The sequence below is a fragment of the Pundamilia nyererei genome, unplaced genomic scaffold, assembly GCF_000239375.1.
Source record: "Pundamilia nyererei isolate P.nyererei 1_Seehausen unplaced genomic scaffold, PunNye1.0 scaffold00180, whole genome shotgun sequence".
In the NCBI taxonomy this organism is placed as follows: Eukaryota; Metazoa; Chordata; class Actinopteri; order Cichliformes; family Cichlidae; genus Pundamilia; species Pundamilia nyererei.
Window position 1 is genome coordinate 242,396 of NW_005187581.1, and position 18,648 is coordinate 261,043.

At 40.5% G+C, this 18,648-nt stretch overlaps 1 protein-coding gene across 6 annotated transcripts in view; it reads right to left on the reverse strand.

Annotated features, from left to right (window-relative positions):
* Positions 1–1,659: 1,659 nt before the first annotated feature.
* trim3b (tripartite motif containing 3b) overlaps positions 1,660–18,648 on the reverse strand; it is a 31,282-nt gene continuing 14,293 nt past the window's right edge. For 2 of the 6 annotated variants that reach the window (XM_005746577.2, XM_005746574.2), the window contains exons 2-17: positions 12,708–12,883; positions 10,695–10,824; positions 10,476–10,586; positions 10,171–10,322; positions 9,839–10,019; positions 9,522–9,623; positions 9,238–9,336; positions 8,578–8,730; positions 7,845–8,223; positions 7,238–7,341; positions 6,959–7,126; positions 6,554–6,722; positions 5,763–5,804; positions 4,997–5,067; positions 4,741–4,881; positions 1,660–4,638 (exon numbers count right to left, since the gene is read on the reverse strand). In XM_005746577.2, the coding sequence (XP_005746634.1) occupies positions 4,486–4,638; positions 4,741–4,881; positions 4,997–5,067; positions 5,763–5,804; positions 6,554–6,722; positions 6,959–7,126; positions 7,238–7,341; positions 7,845–8,223; positions 8,578–8,730; positions 9,238–9,336; positions 9,522–9,623; positions 9,839–10,019; positions 10,171–10,322; positions 10,476–10,586; positions 10,695–10,824; positions 12,708–12,841 (2,289 nt within the window). In that variant the 5' untranslated portion in view covers positions 12,842–12,883 and the 3' untranslated portion in view covers positions 1,660–4,485. Of the gene's footprint in view, positions 4,639–4,740; positions 4,882–4,996; positions 5,068–5,762; positions 5,805–6,553; positions 6,723–6,958; positions 7,127–7,237; positions 7,342–7,844; positions 8,224–8,577; positions 8,731–9,237; positions 9,337–9,521; positions 9,624–9,838; positions 10,020–10,170; positions 10,323–10,475; positions 10,587–10,694; positions 10,825–12,707; positions 12,884–13,419; positions 15,877–15,970; positions 16,189–18,648 lie in introns of those variants that run through there. The other 4 variants (XM_005746573.2, XM_005746576.2, XM_005746575.2 and 1 more) reach the window with 4 other exon arrangements.

Here is an 18,648-nt window from a genome sequence, read left to right on the forward strand (position 1 = left end):
TTTTTGGAGGTCTGCCATCACATGTTGGGACTGAAACTCTACTCTTTAACTTTGAGTATTTGCTGGTAAATGTTGTCTCAGATGGTGTATCTTATTCAATACATACTTTTTATTGCTGAAATGTATTGTTGGATTTTTATTTTTATTTTTTTTTTTTCCCCCTTGGGGGGGGTTCTATTAATGTGATTGGTGTTTCTCACATTAGGATTAAAAGATGCAAAGTGTATTTGACTTGTAAGTCTGTCATCCATTTAAAACACGTTGTATTTAGACAATGCAGTAAAATTAGAATAGTATTGCAACTTCTTCCACAATTTCCTTTAAACCGAACTTTATCTTTGCTATAAGGTTACTAAAGATCAAAAACACGACAAGTCTCTGCAATTTAGTATTTCCTGCTGCACTTGGGATCGTTGTCTTGTTACATGCCTCAGTTTTTGCCATGCTTTAGCTGTCAGACAGATGGCCTTACGTTGAACTCTAGAGTACTTTGGGATATTTGGGTTATTTTAGTTCCAGGTGTCCAGATGTGGTAGGCTTTGTTTTTTGAAAACTTGTCTTGAATGTTTTCCTGTTGCGTATCTTTCATTACAGAATGATACACACTTGAACTTGTTTGGAAATGACCTAACAGACTCTCCAGAGTTTTAAAACTTTTGTATGACCCCTTAATTCCTATGAAAGCATTAAGTGTGTACTTATGTTTTCCCCATGCTGTTCCTGCGGTTGGGTGGAAGGCCATTTTGTAGTTTATCTGAGGTTTTACTTTTAAGACTTACACTTTTTTTAAATTTAAAGGTCATCTTTGTTTACCATGACTGTATCGTTTTCATCAGCTTTCATTTACGCTGAGAGTTATTACATCCAGCTGATAAAAATGCTAATAGCTTTGGTTCATTCTACTAACAAAACAGGCTGCTTGCCATTTTCATCCTTCCGTTCCCTAATCTTGAAATTGGGTGTGGTATTGCTAATTTCATTCTGCAAGAACATTTAAGGAAGAGGTGAGAAGGCTGTTCTTATTGTGTCCTTTCTTTGATGATGACTCTTACTTGTTCTTGACTTAAAATAATTTGGGTTTCATGACGGCCATACAAATGTGTTTAGGTTGACAATCACATGCATACTTGAAGTAATACTTCAGAGAACCATTGCTGATTAAAGTTTTCTTCTGGCAGGGTTTTATTCAGATTAAGCTGATATTATTATTATGATTATTATTTTATTTATTTATTTTAAAGGTTAGAGGTTAATATTTATTCACTCTAGCCAATCTTTTTTTAAATAGTTTTAATCTAACCTTATATTTAAGAATCTATTTATACACTGCACCACTGAATGCCTGGTGTGTAGCAAACACTTGTTATACACCAGCAGAGACTGATTCATCAAATGCTTAAGTTATTGGCTGCTGGGGTGTCTTGCAAGAAACTGGAAAGGCCGGGCTGTTATGACTCATTTGATTTATACAAAGGTCTCTTGAGAGAGGCTTCGTGTCAGTGTATTGTAAATGTGTTTTATAAAGTATTAAGTAACATTTTTCTGTGCAAAAAGCCGTGAGAATATGATTCTCATGTCTTAAGTCCCAGTGATGTCGAGTTATTTTAACATTAATGCAAATGCCAAGCCAGTAGAAGCCAAGAAGCAGGCAAGTGACATTTTATCTTATTTGACAATAGAAAAAGAGGACATCAGGAAAAAAAAAAAAACAACTGGCATAGTAGGCAAAGTAGGCATGAAGAGAGATGCTGATATCTAATCTGGCCAAGAAACAAAGGAAAACAACTGTAAAAATGAGTCTACTGTATAATAAACTAAAGTTTAGTTATACAAAGCAGGCAATTTGCAGTAGTTTAGTCATTCTTTAATTTACAATCATACCTTCCCCGTGATACATGAACGGACTGATTACTTGTAAATGGCCTCTTGTAGTACACAGTTGTATACACAAAAGTTGATGTCATTTTATTAATACTGTGTGCTTCAGTTTTCCCCCCACATGTCTTTTGACAGTTAAAAGCAACAACAAAAAGAATAAATACAGTCTAGTGAGAAGGGAAGTTTAGCTCAATCTGTCAGTTTTCCAATAAATAGGAAATGCAGATGGAAAATCAGAATGAGTCAGTACTGGGGGACAGACAGTATTTCTAAAACACAGGTGAGAGATTTTGTGTCACTGCATATTAGCTGGTGTTTTTGTAAGAGCCACACACACAAAAAACAAAAACCTCTAAACATTGAACTACAGAGCAAATGAATACAAATCCTGGAAAATCCACGATAAAAGTGCTTGTCAGCTACAACAGGAATATGATTGTAATATACAGTACACGTTCTGATTATGTCAAAATGAACTATACATAGAGGCATATATTACTCTTGCAAACTATATAACTCTCATTATTTGTATTCTGTGCAATGTTCAACAGCAACTTACAACAATAGGTTTTGGCAGAAGGAAACGTCACTGTTTGACCGGGAAGAGTCAAAAACAGAAAACAGCTTTGAGTGCTACAAGTTACAATGGTATAGCTAAGTTTGGCAAAGAGGAGGAGAAGGTTCAAACCGACCAATTAGAAAAATAATTTGTCAAACAAATTATGTAGAAAAGAAATTTGTAAATAAATAAATTCTTTTGCAAAAAGGAAAAAAAAAAAAAGAATACAGAAAATAATATGTACTTATTACGACTTTGTTCCACTGATGTTTCATTCATTCAGTTAACTACTTGGCGTGACCTTGTTTCTGTTTAAGTGCTGGAATATGTAGGCTATATAGACACCAAATCCATATATATATGTATAAATATATACATACGTGTAAATGTGCATATGCACAACTACAGTGAATTGTAGGTATGAATATACGAAAGTGCAAGGACTAGTTACTATTTTGTTTTGCTAGTAGGGCTCCGACTTTAGGGTGAAGGGGAGCTGGTTCAGATATTTAGCCTTTTTTTTAACTACTGTGCTTTTTGATGCTTGTTTTTGGATCCCAAAATGAAACAACTTGCATATACGTAAACTCATCTTATGGCTAAATAGAAATAAAAAAAATTAAAAAAAACACTGATAAGAATTTTAATTGTGCAGTGATCATGTCAGACTGATAAGGTGCAGAATGAGAATGATAAGCAGTTCCTTTTAAAACAACACATTCCTGAAGTTTCTGCAGAGTTCGCTGATGAATATTGTAAGGCAGTGACAAGAAGATCATTTTCAGAGCACACGAACATGCAACGTTGTTCAAGGAAAGACCTGAGCATTTTTTTTTTACTCATAAAGCATCATGTTCCTTTCAGGAAACTGGGAATCTTCATTGCGTTGCCTTGTTTGCTGGATACTGAGTGTTGCCCATCTGCATTGCCAAAACAATTTAAGACTGACAGGCTGTGAAGATACACTTGGGGAATAGAGCTAAAAGGCCTTTGAGCCAGGGGTTAATTTCCTGTTCATTTTTTCCTGTCGATAGTTGGTTAGTTTTAGGCTCTAAGCCAATCAGAGTAAACTATTATGCTTATACCTAATCTATGTCATTCATACACACACACATACACACAAACTTTTTTTTTTACTGTGACATTGATACTAATCACAAATATAGCCAAGTGTTTGTGCAAATAATTCCCATGCGCTAATAGCTCAGGCTTCTAGCTGCCTAAAGCACTCTGTTTCCCTCAATAACTTGACATTTCAAGTTATTAAGCTGAAATTTTTAGGTACCAAAATTGAATTATTGATTTTCAGGCACGCAGCTCTGTGAGAAGCGCAACACTGCCCATCTGCTGATAAAGCCCATCTCAAACCTCAAACTAAAACAGCTTGTTTCAGACAGAATCATGCAAAGCTACTCTAGTAGAGTCCGAGAATAAAAACATGAGGTGGAGAGAAGCATTATAGCTCAGCTTTATGGAAAGTTAAAGTTAGACAAACCAAAAATGACAAAATATAGACATGCCTAATTGATTGTTTAGGTGTTTTTGATATATGCATGTCTGTCTATGGACCTATTTTGCCATGTAACAGCAACGCGACTGTACAAGATGTAGTCATCTAACTTTGCAGGTGTATAGTTGAGCAGAGGCTGTTTCACATTCTTTTAAAAAAAAAAACGCAAGTATTTGAAAGTCTCTATATGAGATATGTTTACCTGCTTGATTGTTTTTAAAAATAGAAGTAATCCAAGAACTCACTGCCGTTTTAGTAATTATGGTTTCTGTTCTTGCAGTAGTCAGTAGTTTTTGTGATATCTAGCCAATTTTGTCTTTGAAAACATTAAAATTGCATGTTTTGGAAGTTCGTTCTTTATCATTTCTGGACATTAAATCCTTGAAGTATTTACAGACAAAATGAACAGGAAATTAATTTGTGGACATGGAGCCTCTGGGAAGTGTGCAGGCATGTTGCAACTTTTTCTCTGCAAGAAATATGTGACATTGCTTTTTAAAGCAGGAGTTGGTGGTGGCGGCGACATCTTCCCCTCAGTCTACTGCAGATATCTGTAAACTTTAAAGCAATGATTGCCAGAGTCTGCAACAGCCACGTGTCCATCTGAGGTGAGCGCTAGGCCCTGGGGGCCGTACAGCGGGTCTGCCGAAGTGTTAATGTAGGATAAGAAGGACCCTGTGCTGTCAAACACCTGATGCAGAAAAAAAGGTCAGAATTTTCAGCAATTCTGTCACAACAAAACACAGCAACAGCGTTAAAATTACATCTACACGTAAACTGCAAGCCGCCTCACCTGTATTCTGCTGTTACCCCAGTCAGCTACAATGATGTTTCCATTGGCATCCACAGCCACGCCAGTGGGAGCGTTGAATTGGCCGTTCCCTTCGCCATGAGAGCCGAACTTGAACAGGAACTCCCCATCAGCGCTGTACACCTGAGGCAAAAAGCCAGAAAAGTTTGGTCAGCATCTTCATGTGCACGGCCTCCCTTTAAAAGAAAAATCACAGCTAAGGTGGCAAACTCAGACATAGGTCGTCTTTTTTTCTTACCTTCACAGAGTGATTGTGAAAATCGGTCACGATAATTTCATTCTTGTTGTTCACGGCAACAAAATGCGGGCCTGGATGAGGAGACAGAAGCAGGTTATGTTGGTAGTTAAAGCAGAGACTGTTTCCTGTTGTTTATGCATTGGCTTCACTGTTAGTAGGCTGACTAAATGTAGTTTTCATCTATAGTTTGTCTAAAGCTGCAATTATAAAATAGGAAACCCTTCTGATTGGACGCGAGTAGTACGTTGTGCTTCTTTTCATGCAACATTTCAAGTCAATACTGAAAGTTAAATTATATGGAGAGGCTCAAGGCCTAAATCATTGTTATGCATGCACTGCCCAATCACAGAATATTTATATTGTCTTAGTCATACTGTAAGTGCTTACACTGATGGTTGGGTTACTCGTCCAGTTAACTTATCATTAAGCAGACCTCGAAACTGATTATCTTAAAATACCACAGAATGAGTTATTGGAAACAGTAAAATTCATTCACACCGATCTCTCTTTTCATAGCCGTTTTTCACCAAAAGCACAATACACACAACAAACTTATCTTAAAAAAAGAATAATTATGATTCATGTAATTATTACAAAGGCATCTCATCTCTGATCATTGCTGCACAGGCACAGCTTCATCCTGCAGGGGTTTTTTTTAAACAATCAGAGATCTCAGGAGGTCAGACACATGATCACGGATTTGGGTTAGACAGAGGGCACTGCACTGTGGGATTAAGGTTGCAGCAAGGCCACACTTAGTACTTACTGAAAACTGGGCCAGATTTATTTATGTTTGGGCCAAGTTTTTCTGAGTTGGAAAACAGAAGGAAGAACAGAAAGAAAGAAAGAAAGGAAGGAAAAAAAAATAGCTAGTCAGAGATAAAGACATCCAAAGAAGAAAAAGCTCAGGGAGGTGCAGGGGGGTGCTGCTGCCCGGCTAATGCAGTAATACCGTGGGAGTTACGGGCACACAGCCAGTGTTGTCTTTAATATTCTTCATGCTGTTTGCTGCCCAGAGCTGACGCTTTAAACTGCGCCTACATTAGTAATGGTGCTCACAATGAGGGTTTTTAGTTGCTAATACTAAACAATGATAAAAAACACATTGCAAACACTTTCAAAATCCTGATTTACTGTCTACTAAAACAATCCTGTTACTTACACTCAAAAAATAATTATGCATAAAATGAAGTAATCTGATTACATGTAAATTTTCCATGTAACTACAGTGTACAACATTACATTTAATGGAATATGGTCAAATGAAATTTACTTGAATGGTACACATTGAGTTTATACCAACCATATTTACCTTAATGATTAATTATTTTACTAAATTAACCTTTGATTTTTATGTATTTCACTGTTGTGCAGTCAGATATTTACCTTTGCTATTTTCCTTTAAAGAAATATAAAAAATGTTATCCTAAATAATGGAAGTGTGTTTTTATTTCTTTCAGTATATTTTAACTCACTTTAATAATTTTGCCAAATATTCAAAATTTCATAACAGATGTTTGCTTGTCTCCTCCCCGTCAGTGGCTGCCTCCTTCTCACCTGCAAACTGTCTGTCAGAAGTCCCTCTGCCTCCAAACTTGGTCACAAGTTTCCCATTGGATTGAAAGATGAAGACGCAGCAAGCCTTGTTGTCCACAGTGATGATGTGTCCGTTCTTATCCACAGCCACACCCTTGGGACCCATGAGCCGTCCTGCACCGATCTTATTCTGTGATGCAGAGAGACAAAAAAGTAGTTTAGTACTTTTTCAAGCTGAAGGTAAATGGTGAGGCAGAAAAACACCAAAAGACTATTTTTTTAATAGATTTCACATATGAACAACCCTTAACCCCTTAGCAGTCCAATTAGTCCCCTAAACCATCCAATGTACCGTGGGCGGTACGTCCGACTGCTAACAGGTTAAATGAGGCATTTAGTGCTGTTCAGCCTGCACAGAGATCTTACCTTAAACTTCCCATCAGGAGAGAAGATGCTGACCCACCGATTGTCATAGTCGGCCACCACAATGTCACCGTTCATGTCAACAGTGACACCCGTTGGTCTTTGCAGCTGCCCTGGAGACCGACCTCTGACCCCAAAGCGCATCTTGAATTGGCCGTCATTGGAGAAAACCTGCAATTGGGTCCATCAAAGCAAACAGTTTTAGAGTGTACGGCAGAGTACACTCGTCTGAATATCCACTTCTGTGCAATCACTGTGAAACACGTGGCTACACTGCCTCACCTGTATGCACTGGTTGTTGCTGTCAGCCACCACCACTCTGCCATTACTAGAGGCTGAGATCCCCTGGAGATTTGTGAACTCGCCTTTCTCTCTACCCCGAGAACCTGACAGAAAAAAAAAAGGCAAATACTGAAGAAATGTGTCATTTACCATTTTCACATTAGTCTCCAGTCTTATACACTGTGCACTCATGCCGATCGTTTACCAAACTATGACATACGTTTTGTTGGATTCATTTCCTATCTCCCAGGCTTGGGAAAGTTTGTTTAAAGCGGCAAAAGAGTTCAAAAGTAAATTACAGAAACTTGCTTGAGTTAAATAATATGAAGAAGTTGCAAAACCTTTGAATGCCAGTGACATTTTTTTTTATCTCAGCCAAAGCCAAATTGTCTATAAAAAAAAATCTATAAAACAATCAAGCCAGATCAGTTTTATTGTGTCTATTGGCATGAACTGGAAATTGCAACTGCCTGGAGCGGAGAGTGTCAATTTAAAAGCCTGTCTTGTGGCTTAGAAGCTAATAAATGATGACATAAGTATTCTTGATTTGTAACAAAGATAATGTAACTTGTGTAGGACATAATTTGCTTTTCCGTGTCTCTCTTACCCACTCTGTAGATGAGCTCATCTTCAATGGGGTTCTCCTTTTTCTTAGTCGTGCTGTACATACTGGAAGGCCGTCGCACTGCCTTCTGCCGTATGTGGCCCCCCGTGCCACTGGGGGACTTCACCCTCCGCTTCACATCGTCTGGAGATTGCGGAACATCTGACGGCTTAACTGCTCGCAGTCGGAAAGGGCTGCCACGTACCGGCTGTCCGTACAGCAGCAAAGAAAACGAGTACTCTCCCTCAGAGCGTAACGTGTAGCCCACCTCGTATGTTCCATTCTTATTGTCCGTTATCTCCGTCTCTGCAGCCCGGCTCCCATCAGCGAACGTTATCTCTGCTTTTAAAACTGCGTTTCCTGTCCGCACCAACTCCCCATCCTGCAGATAGGATTCACTGAGTCAATTTCCGAACAACACAAAATCTTCAATATTCACACGGCAGCCACTAAAGAAGCACTTTCCACACATGCATGAGAAGCTTATAATAGATTTCTTTTCATAAAAGTAATCCCTGAAAATTGCATCGGTGACCAGAGTGAAATAACTTTTGGAAACGAACTCTGATAAATGCTATGAATTAAAATGAAAAGCTAAATTGAAATAGCCACACACAAGAAAAGCAAATAAATGTCAGTAAACCCATTAGAGCCAAAGCAAAAAGTAAATGGCTTAATTTACACATATAGCAGAACAATATTACGATAGTAAAGCAACATAATTCAGAGACAGTACTTTGTCTTTTGTTGTCACAGTAATAGTTTGGTGTTGCCCAGTTGCTGCATGGCGGAGGCCCTCTCCTGTGGCCACGGAAGTGTGAGCCACAGCTGCTGTGGTGAGGAGAACACCCAGGTTCTGGATGGAGCGCCGCAGGCCCTCGGTCTCCACCTTGAACACATAGCACATTTGAATTTTGAGTTTCTTAATACTTTTTATTATTATTTTTTATTATTACGTCTTTCTGTGTCTGCAGCTGGTAACTACTAACAAGCTAATGGTACTTTACGACTGGGTTTATACATTTGTTTTATTACCCACACCGAGGAGGTAATGTTTTTGCAGCATTGCATGCCTGCTGTTCAATCTGCTGGTATATGGGAATTGTAAATATTACTTTTGCTGCACTACAAGCTTCTTTCATTTCATTTAAAAAAAGAAAACAAACTGAATATATAACAAAAATCCTATAAAAGTAAACACTGCCCACAGATTGAGCTGCCTTGGTGGAGATTTGTCCTTTCTGAGTACTGCTTGTTATACATGTAGTCAAATTACAGTCACGTGAAAAATAAAAAATTTCAACAGGACTCACGCAGACCTGCGATGCGACAATGTAGGAGAATCAGTCAAACCACCACAATAAAAACAGAGGTCACAACAGACAGCAGTCGTTACCTGGCAGTCCAGGTGTGCATTCTGATGAGGTTTCTCTGGGAAGTCATGTCTGGCCAGCGCGTTTACTCGCTCACTCATTTGCTTCTGAACCAGCAGCACCTATTCTTACAGGAGATGCATACTGTATTTTATTTAAAGTCCTTCCCCCCATCTGTACCTTTTAATACAGAACAATATAACTACTGAAGAACAGACATTCTGCTACGTTGCTGCATGAAACTTGAGAGTCAAATCCTATAATCCTGTTTGACAGGTTGCTGGTATATAAAAATTTGCCTGCCCACCTCAGTAGCACTACCATGGCTGAGAGCTTGCTCTGTGAAACTGCAACTGTTCTGAATATGTTCCTTCCCCTGGAGGAGAGCTGAAAGCTGGGCCTGCAGCACCTGTGCTCAAGAATGAGAAGGAATAAGAGAAAACGGACACAGGAGGGTCAGTAGAGCATGTTAAAACAATACTGAAGATGAGAAAAAGCAGCTGAATACATTAAAAAAGAGGAAAATTAGGAATTAAATGTCAAGAAAGCAATAAATCTTGGTATTAAGGACAAAAACATATGCATGTGCATATACATGAGTGAATGAACTGGTCATCAACTAACTTTCTGCTTGGTACTGCAGATATTCTCCAAGTCTGTGATGAGGGCCGTCTTGCGCTGATGCAGCGCCTGTTCCAGCTCTTCAAATGTACTTGTAATTTCCGCTACTGCCTCATTCTTCCTTTCACTCAGCTGTCGAGAGATCTCACTCACCAGCTCAATGGCTGCTGTTAACTGAGGTAGCCTGCAACATGAAACAAGGTGAAAATGTATTCCACAACAGCTGAACACAATGAAAATGTCTGACAGACGAGGCACGGTGTGCACAGATCGCCTAAGGTCTGGACCAAATGCTTAAGCTGCTTAAAGCTTTCCCGAGGTATCAAGACCCCCACCTGCTGTGTATGGCATCCAGCTGTGTCTTCAGCGCAGCCTTGTGCTGTTCCACCACATCCCGCAGAGGAACAGTCATGTGCTCCCTGTGCTCGCCCTCTGTGCACTCCAAACACATGGCTGTCTCACATGACTCGCAGTAGAACTCCATCACCTGCAGAGGGAGACAGAGCGAGTCATTCTCTTGCAAAAAAAGAAATTAATGTAACATTCAGTTCCTTTTACACCAATTACTGCTTGAAATAACATGGAAAGGAATTTAGGTAAGGTGATGACTTGAGTAGCATATCTCAAAAGAGCTTCTCACCTTTCCTTCGTGGTTTGGGCAGCAGAGCGGCTTCCCTGCAGCTGCAGCACTGACTGATTCCAACACACTGCAGGCCTCTGGCCGCGAGCACTCTGGGTCTCGTTGAAGGACCTAATGCAATACATACTTATATTCAGTGTGGAACAAGGAGGTATTTCTTTATTTTGTTATTTGAAATCCGCATTTGAATTATCTGGCTAATGCATTGTGTTTTCAAACCTCCATAAGATTAGTGATGAAGAAGTTGTTCTGCAGGGCACAAACTCCTTTCTCTGGCAGGATAGATGTCTGCCGGCACACTGGGCATGAGAGTGTCAGAGACTCAGGGGGAATGTAGGTCTGGAGACAGCTGAAGGAAGAGGCCAACAAATATATAAATATAAAACTTAGATAACCAATACAGCAGAAAAAAAAAGAAGAGGAAGGTGTGAGGAAGACAGAGCAATCACATAATAAAGAGAGGCAGTGCCTAAATAGTGCTCCTGTCACAACAAATAAGGCAATAGAGTGGATTTAAATCAATACAGAGCCCACAGGCTTGAGAGAAAACATGTACACTCTCTTTGAGTAAGTGAGCATCTGGCAAATCAATTTGACTAACAGAGTCACTAAGAGGCAAAACAGGTCAATCATGAATACATGTGAAGTGCATTTTTTAAGGCTTTTTTCCGTTTGTGCATCTATGTGTGCGTTTGTGTAGTTTGGATTCTGGCCTGGCTTCACGCATGCTAGTAGTCACATCTATCCTGCTTGGCTCTACATGCTAAAGATTTTTCCAGGTTTGGTTAACAAGCCCACTGGAGTGTATCAACAACATTAGACGCTAACAAGGGGAAAAACCAAAGCCAGTCAGTAACTTTCAGGTGCAGTATGCAGACTGCAATGCATTCCTTGTCTACAGCCCAGGTGCCCACCCTCAGGTGATGTACAGCTGTATTTCTTTAGTTTCTGTAGTTAATGATTTGGCGATTAATACGGTAAGAAACCCTGAGTCAGTTCTCAGGATAAGTCTCTGTGTTTTTACAAAAGTATGTTTGGCAGCTGCTTAGGCTGCATGCTGGAACAATTATATTTAATTTATGACAGCATACAAGCTCGTATCAGCCAAGCCTCCCTGTTTCTGCTTCTGAGAACAACTGAGAGGTTGAACAAAAACATTTTGTCTATCAAATATTTTGTCAAAAATCAAACATGAAGCTCGCTGGGAGCAGCAGGCAGGGATTCAAGGGTAAGAAAATGTCATTTATCTATTCTAATTGCTTTTACTGTTGTTGTAAAATGTAATTATTTTGGCATCATTTCTATATTATGAAGTAGTCGTATCCTGAGGTTATATGCAAAAATGACAATCACATACAGAGGACATCGGGAGCAAAATGAAGCAAAGTAACACCCTCCCAAAAGGAATAGGCCCAGCGGGGGTTTGCACCACACCCCTCTTTAAAGTACATAAACCCACCCCAGCATTAAAACATCTGTCCGGAAATATTGCGTATAGCCCTAGACAAAAATCTGTTCACCTCAGCAGGACTCCACATCACATGCTATCCAGTTAAACCAGGGATTAAACTTGCCCTCCGGTGGGCAAATGCAGCTCAGACTGCATGGGGGAAAAAAGAGAATTATCTCATACTGTGTGGCTTTTAAAAAGCCATTCGATAAATATTTGGTAGATCGTGGGTTTAGGAGCAAACCAGTCTGAAACATAATCCTGGTTTTCTTCTGCAGCCAACAACATGCCCCTTCTTCATTCTCCATCCTCCCACCATGACCCACAACAAGCTTTCAAAAAGCTTCCTCCTGCTTGGCTCGGCTCTAGCATTGTCACCTGAGGGGGTGTCATCCTTCCCAAGAAACTGTGGATTGAGCCACTGTAATTGTGTCTCTCAACAGTGAGCCTTTTTTCAGACTGCAGTCCTTGACAGTCCCTGATGCTGAGGAATGCACTTATCCCAGCAGCGTCAGTGACGAGAAGCGCTCTGAGCTTTTTAATTGTGTGTAGGGATTTGCAATAGATGAGGTTCCTCTATTGGCCAGCGTGTAGGTATGACAGGAATTCTATGATAACAGGGTAAGAGACAGGATTTACTAGAAGAGAGACAGGTATGGTAAACAATGTACTGTAGCTCCTTTGAATGGCCAGAAATAGCTACATGCAGCAGACAGTGCGAGCAGCAGTAATTAGGACTCCTGACCGGTGTCATTGACGCAGACAGCACAAACATTAGTTACCTTTCACAGAAGGTGTGCAGGCAGGGCAAGACCTTGGGGTTGCGGTAATGATCCAGGCAGATGCTGCAGACCAGAAACTGCTTGTCTATCTGACGCACCACAGGGCTGGTACTTCCAGCCTCGCGCTTGGCCATGGCAAAGGAAATTTAAAGCCACGGACAACGACAGCAGTTAACCTAACAAGAGAAAGAGAAAGATGAAAATATTAAAGAAAAATGCTGCACTCCAGCTTTTTCTTCGGTCTTCTTTGCTGAGCTATTGTTCAGCAAACTTTTCAGAGAAGGTACCAGGAACCAAAGCAAAACAAAGCTGTTTAATGCCTTGATCAGAACAAGCACACTGTTATGCAGTTATTTCTAGGTTAATACCAGAGCAACGTCATCTGAAAGAGAGCTGAAAGAGGCTTGCAGTTCATGCTCAGCAGATGCACATGAACCATTATGGCCAAATGCGTGAGTAACACATTAAAGTTATAAAATACAAAAATAAGCAAAGAAGGCGTAAGAAAGAAAAGGCTTTGTAACGAGCAAGTAAGCACTCAACAAAAGGGTTGTTTTTTTGTTTTTTTTTACAAATCCACAATAATCCATTGAAACAGTCGTAGTTTTGAACATACAAAAAAAAAACATAAGAAGTTTAAGCTGGAATAGGCTTAATTTCTTATTTTATGAACCACACAGCTACATTTTCACATTCACAGCAAACAGCACACCTCTGTAGGTAGAAGTTACATGAAAGCCAGAAACCAACTGTAGGGTGACCAGAACAGAGAAGTCTGTTATTGTTCTCACATTAGGAAAAAAAAAGCTATATATATGATGCAAGGTATGGATATTTTGCCTAGCAACACAAACCCCTGCTGCCTCCACATGGCCCACTTTCACATTCATCAGTGCAAGGTCAGCAAATACGGCAAAATTAATTACAGCAGTAAAAAAATGCTAGTGAAGCATCGCTTGCAAGATCAGGTGTTAACTGAAAACAAGCATCCAGTGCAAATATTGTACATACGTAACAAGAGGTCATAACCACACAGCTTGACTTGATGCATGGCTTGAATTTGCACTTTTGTTGAATGCTGTTCATATCATTTTCATCTCTCTGTTGCTAACAGCAATGAATTCAGCCACATTTTCTCAGTAGGTCAGCACATGCATTATTCATGCATCAGGCATGCACTCATGTGCTCATACAGATGGAGGGGTGAGCGAAGAGTAGTACATGCCTCAAGTAAACACACAATGATAGGAAAGCAGTTATAAACATTACACACACACACAGACACACACTGACTATCATTATCCCCCCACCAGACTTTCCCTCCTGTCTGCACATCTGTCGCTGCTGGATCTAATACAGCTCTCAATCCCCTGTCCCATCTCCGCTCGTGTCCTATTGTTAGTTGTTGCCCACCGAGCATGAGCACGCGCACGGACACTCACACACCAGAGTGGGTAAAAGCCAAGCTGTATCTTTCCAGTCTTTGCACAGAGGATCCAATGACATACAGTCCCCACACTGGGAGGGTAAAGGTCATATCTTAAGCCATCAACTCCAAGAACAACATGTCACATTTTTACTCGGGTTAAAGACACACAGGGTGTCAAACGGAAATGATTAGCGGTAAGTAGCTTATGTTTTGTCTAAATCGAAATATGCATTGTTCTCCATAAGTCCTCTGCTTTAAACCGGCATTTCAAGAGTATCTAGTTGTCTCTGCTGGACTCCAATGAAAAGAAGCTGGAATGTCTCCCGAGTTTAGAAATAATGGGGGGATCAACTACAGGATGTATTCAGTTCTTCAGCACAGTTCTCACACTTCTCCGTCATTCTGTTTTTCTGTACTAGAACACACCGATACTAATATCATCTGTTATGACGTCTGTCTAAATTTAGACTCGTGTATTAGTGACTAGACGAGGAAGCAATGACAGTGAGGCTAAAATAAGACCACCGGTCCTCGGGACAGCAGGACAGTGAGGTGATTTGTGTCCATTCATCTACTGCTGGTTTCACAGCACTTTTCTTGGGTGGACCCCTGTGAAAGAAGAATGCGGAGTCTGAAAAGTGCCAAATAATAAGTACTCTTCCTTAAAACACTGGAATAAAGATTAAAGTAGCAGTGTGAGATGATGCAACTTTCAAAAAAGAAACTTAATTTAACATGTTTTTTTTTTTTTGTATCTAAACTATAGCTGAGGCAAACCTTTTGCACTTTCGAGCTTTAAAATGAACTTGATGGAGACATGAAAAGCAAACGCTGTAACATCAAGAAGATTTGACCGCCGTGGATGCACATGAATGAATACACTCGTGCGTGTACACGGTTACATGAATTCAGCAGACCAAGTTTTGACACGGGCCCCATCTTCATTCATGCTCACTTAAACTCCTAAGTAGGCCACGATGCTTAGTTTTGATGGTCTAAAGTATCCATGACCAGTTTTTAACTGACAGGCTTTAAAGTGAGTGAAGGGAAGCAGATTTAGAATTTAAACTCAGCAGTTAAAGGCACTGGGATGGGATAAAGCCAAACACATTCAGGATGCATGAAGAAAAATTATGCATGAAGAGGACGCGTCTTTGAGAGAGCTGCCAACTAATACCATAAAAGCAAAAATGTGTCATAATTCTCCTGGCCATTATAAACACAGTAATAATAGCAGCAATGCTGCTGGTGACCTTAGATTAAGTAATTCCCCAAACTCGCAGTATTATAGTATTTGAGTGCTGAGCTAATTGTTTTTGTGTGTGCGCTTAAGCGCATGTGTCACGTTCTGTTTACTGTTGGCTTTACAGAACACAAAAGAGACCATGTTCTTCGTCTCATTCACGACCGAAACCTCTGCTGGTGCTTTACCGTACCACAGGATCCTCACAGTTTGGGTGAACTCTCTCTTACAGAACACACATGCAGATAAACCTGAAAAAGTGGCAAGACAGGATATCAAAATGTCTTCTTCTCGCTTAAGAAGCATGGTGGGAGAGAGATGGGTTAGAGCACGAGACATTTTAACAGGCCAGAGAAATAATGCAGGAGAAGTATGATACTCTCTGCTGTCTTCTCACTGTGATACACCTGTGCAACACCAACAGATAAGAGCTGACAGCCTGTGTAAACACACAAAACACCAAAACTCCACTGTGATGACAGGTGAGCTGATACTGTAAAGTTACACACACACACACACACACACACACACACAGGCAAACATGGACATGAAAACAAAAACAAACAAACACAAAGTCGACAGAGACACTACCTACTGTCGGTGAAGTGGAGTACATCTGTCTAGAAGACTTCATGGCAACTCTGTGTTAAGCCACTGTAGCACTCAAGAACCAGCACACGCCCTGAGTCACACACTCTTGCCTTCTAGTCTCTCTCCTCTGACCGCTCTTCCTTTTCCCTTTTCCTTCTCTCGCTTTTCCCTTTTCCATGCAAGGCACACGCACTGAAGAGGGCTGAGCGGGGATGACAACAAAGGGTGGGACTGTAAATTGAAAGTCCCTCCTACTGTCAGTGCCGTTTACAAGCATGAGCTCACTCTATGCCCTCCTACTGCTGTGCTCTGATTGGCTGGGAAACCTAAACCAGCAAGCAAGATGTATTGCATCATGGGCCAACAATTTGCGCTGGACTGGGGGGTGTGAGTGTTGGACAGAAAATCTTAAAATCCAAAGAACACAAAAGTCCTGCTGAGTAATAATTAAATTTGTGAAATACTTTGCACAATGATTAGAATATATGTTATATTTGTATAATCTAGTATCCAGTTATGAGGAATTATGTCATTACTTGGCCATCCAAGCATGCAGATGCATGCTTGCAGACACATTTAGGGCAGCCAAATAAAACAGACTTATGTAATTCATGAAGTCACTTACAAAAAAAATAACTTTAAGTGAGAATATCAGAGCATATGCCCTCTCCATCTAGTATCAAATTACACATATGCACGGATTAAGACGGACACTCTGAACTGAAAAGGGGATCATCATTATGAAATTTCTTGCCGTGGGATAATTTTGCACTCAATCCCTTAAATGCCCCGTCCTTGTGATGTGGTCAGAGTATAATCTGAAGCCAGAGGTGACGATTCTCTGACAAAAAACATCAATCTACATTTAATCTGTTCGGATTAAGTCCAGTCTTCTCTCCTCCCACGCTCTACTTCCTCTGCACCCACCCACACACACACCTACCTTTCCAAAATTCTGTCATCCTAAACTCAAAACGCAGACTGATGTGCTGGATGTAACAGGAAGTAGAGGGATAAGAGGATGAAGACAGAATGAGATATGAGCAGCCGTCTGAAGGGAATTTATTGTTGCCTCATCGATGTTCTGGCACAGTTTTGTACATTTTTGTGTGGCATTGTATGGCACTTTCAAAGCGCAAGGAATTTTTGTAGCCACTTAAACAAGCGGTTTGAAAACTTGTGCAACTTGATAGTTACAAGATAGCACTTACTAACATGTCACCATTGGATGAAACAGTCTATGAGCACATCTTGTTTTTGGGTTCCATAGAGAGGGTATCTGGCGTGACCAATATACTCAATGCATCACTGCAGCATGGGCCGCCTTTTCAAAAAGGCCCTTGTCATCTCTGCAGTGAGCACTCGCACTCAAAAGCATTATTAGTTCTCCACAGTTTCTGCTGAAGCGACAGTTCGTTCAGAATATATGACACCTGCAGTTATTAAATGGGAAGAAGATGAACCACCACTGGTATCACCAATGAGCCCCTTGAAATAAGTAAAGGTAATATGAAAGGAGTGTGCCGAAAAAGACCTTTTTTCTCTTTTTTTATTCCAAATTACATAAAGATTGCAATTAAGTCTTTTTCATTTTTAATACACTAATGCTTTTGGATGAACACACAGCTGCAGTTAAACCTGCGACTTGCGTAATGTCAACAGTCAAAAGAAACCGTTCTGCCTCAGGGTCGGAGTAATGACAGCGATGAAAGGGATGTTCCCTTAAAACCCCAAAGAAATAAAATCCAACCCTCACTTCAGGGAGTGAACAAAAAATAATCAAGTAATCAAATAGCTTTCACGCTGCGTTTGTTTTTAATTATTTTTTTGGTGGGGCCTTTGGTGTTCTTTTTCTTTTTGTCAGTCCTGTGAGAACCGACACAACGTGGAAAATGATGTGACAAGAAATGTTACATAAGCGTGAGTAACAAGGGGTTGCTGTACTGTCTTGGAGCCAATAACATACCGACTCCCAGTGCTGCACATGGGGCTCCCAGTGCTGCACCGTGGCTCAGGGGGGGTTGGGAAGCGCATCTGTAACCGGAAGGTTGCCGGTTCGATCCCCGGGCTCTCTGTCCTGGTCGTTGTGTCCTTGGGCAAGACACTTTACTGGTGTTGGCCAGAGAGGCCGATGGCACAATATGGCAGCCTCGCCTCTGTGAGTGCGCCCCAGGGCAGCTATGGCTACAACTGTAGCTTGCCTCCACCAGTCTGTGAGAGTGAATGAATAGTGGCATTGTAAAGCGCTTTGGGTGCCTTGAAAAGCGCTATAGAAATCCAATCCATTATTACCTGATATTTTGCCATTTTTTGCTTGATCTTGTTTTCTGCTAGGTGCTCTACCTACATGACGTAGTGTTTCTCTGCCAAACTCTCTGGAAGCTCAGCTGACAACATTTGGAAAGATGTGGAAATGATGGAAATTCAGAGAATTAAAAAAAATGTATCAGAAGCAACACAAGGAACACGCAAATACTGCTGGTTATTTATTCTACAATTACAAATTGAACAGGAAAGATGAAAAGGAACATGATACTGAGATCTCAGAGACTGCTGTGATGGTGCTAGAGTTTGACAGCTCCAGGTCTGACACCATTCCTCAAACACACATAAGCTCTTCAATTCTGAGTCATACTATAGCCCCACAGCAGTCACACAGCAGCCAGCAATCACATAAT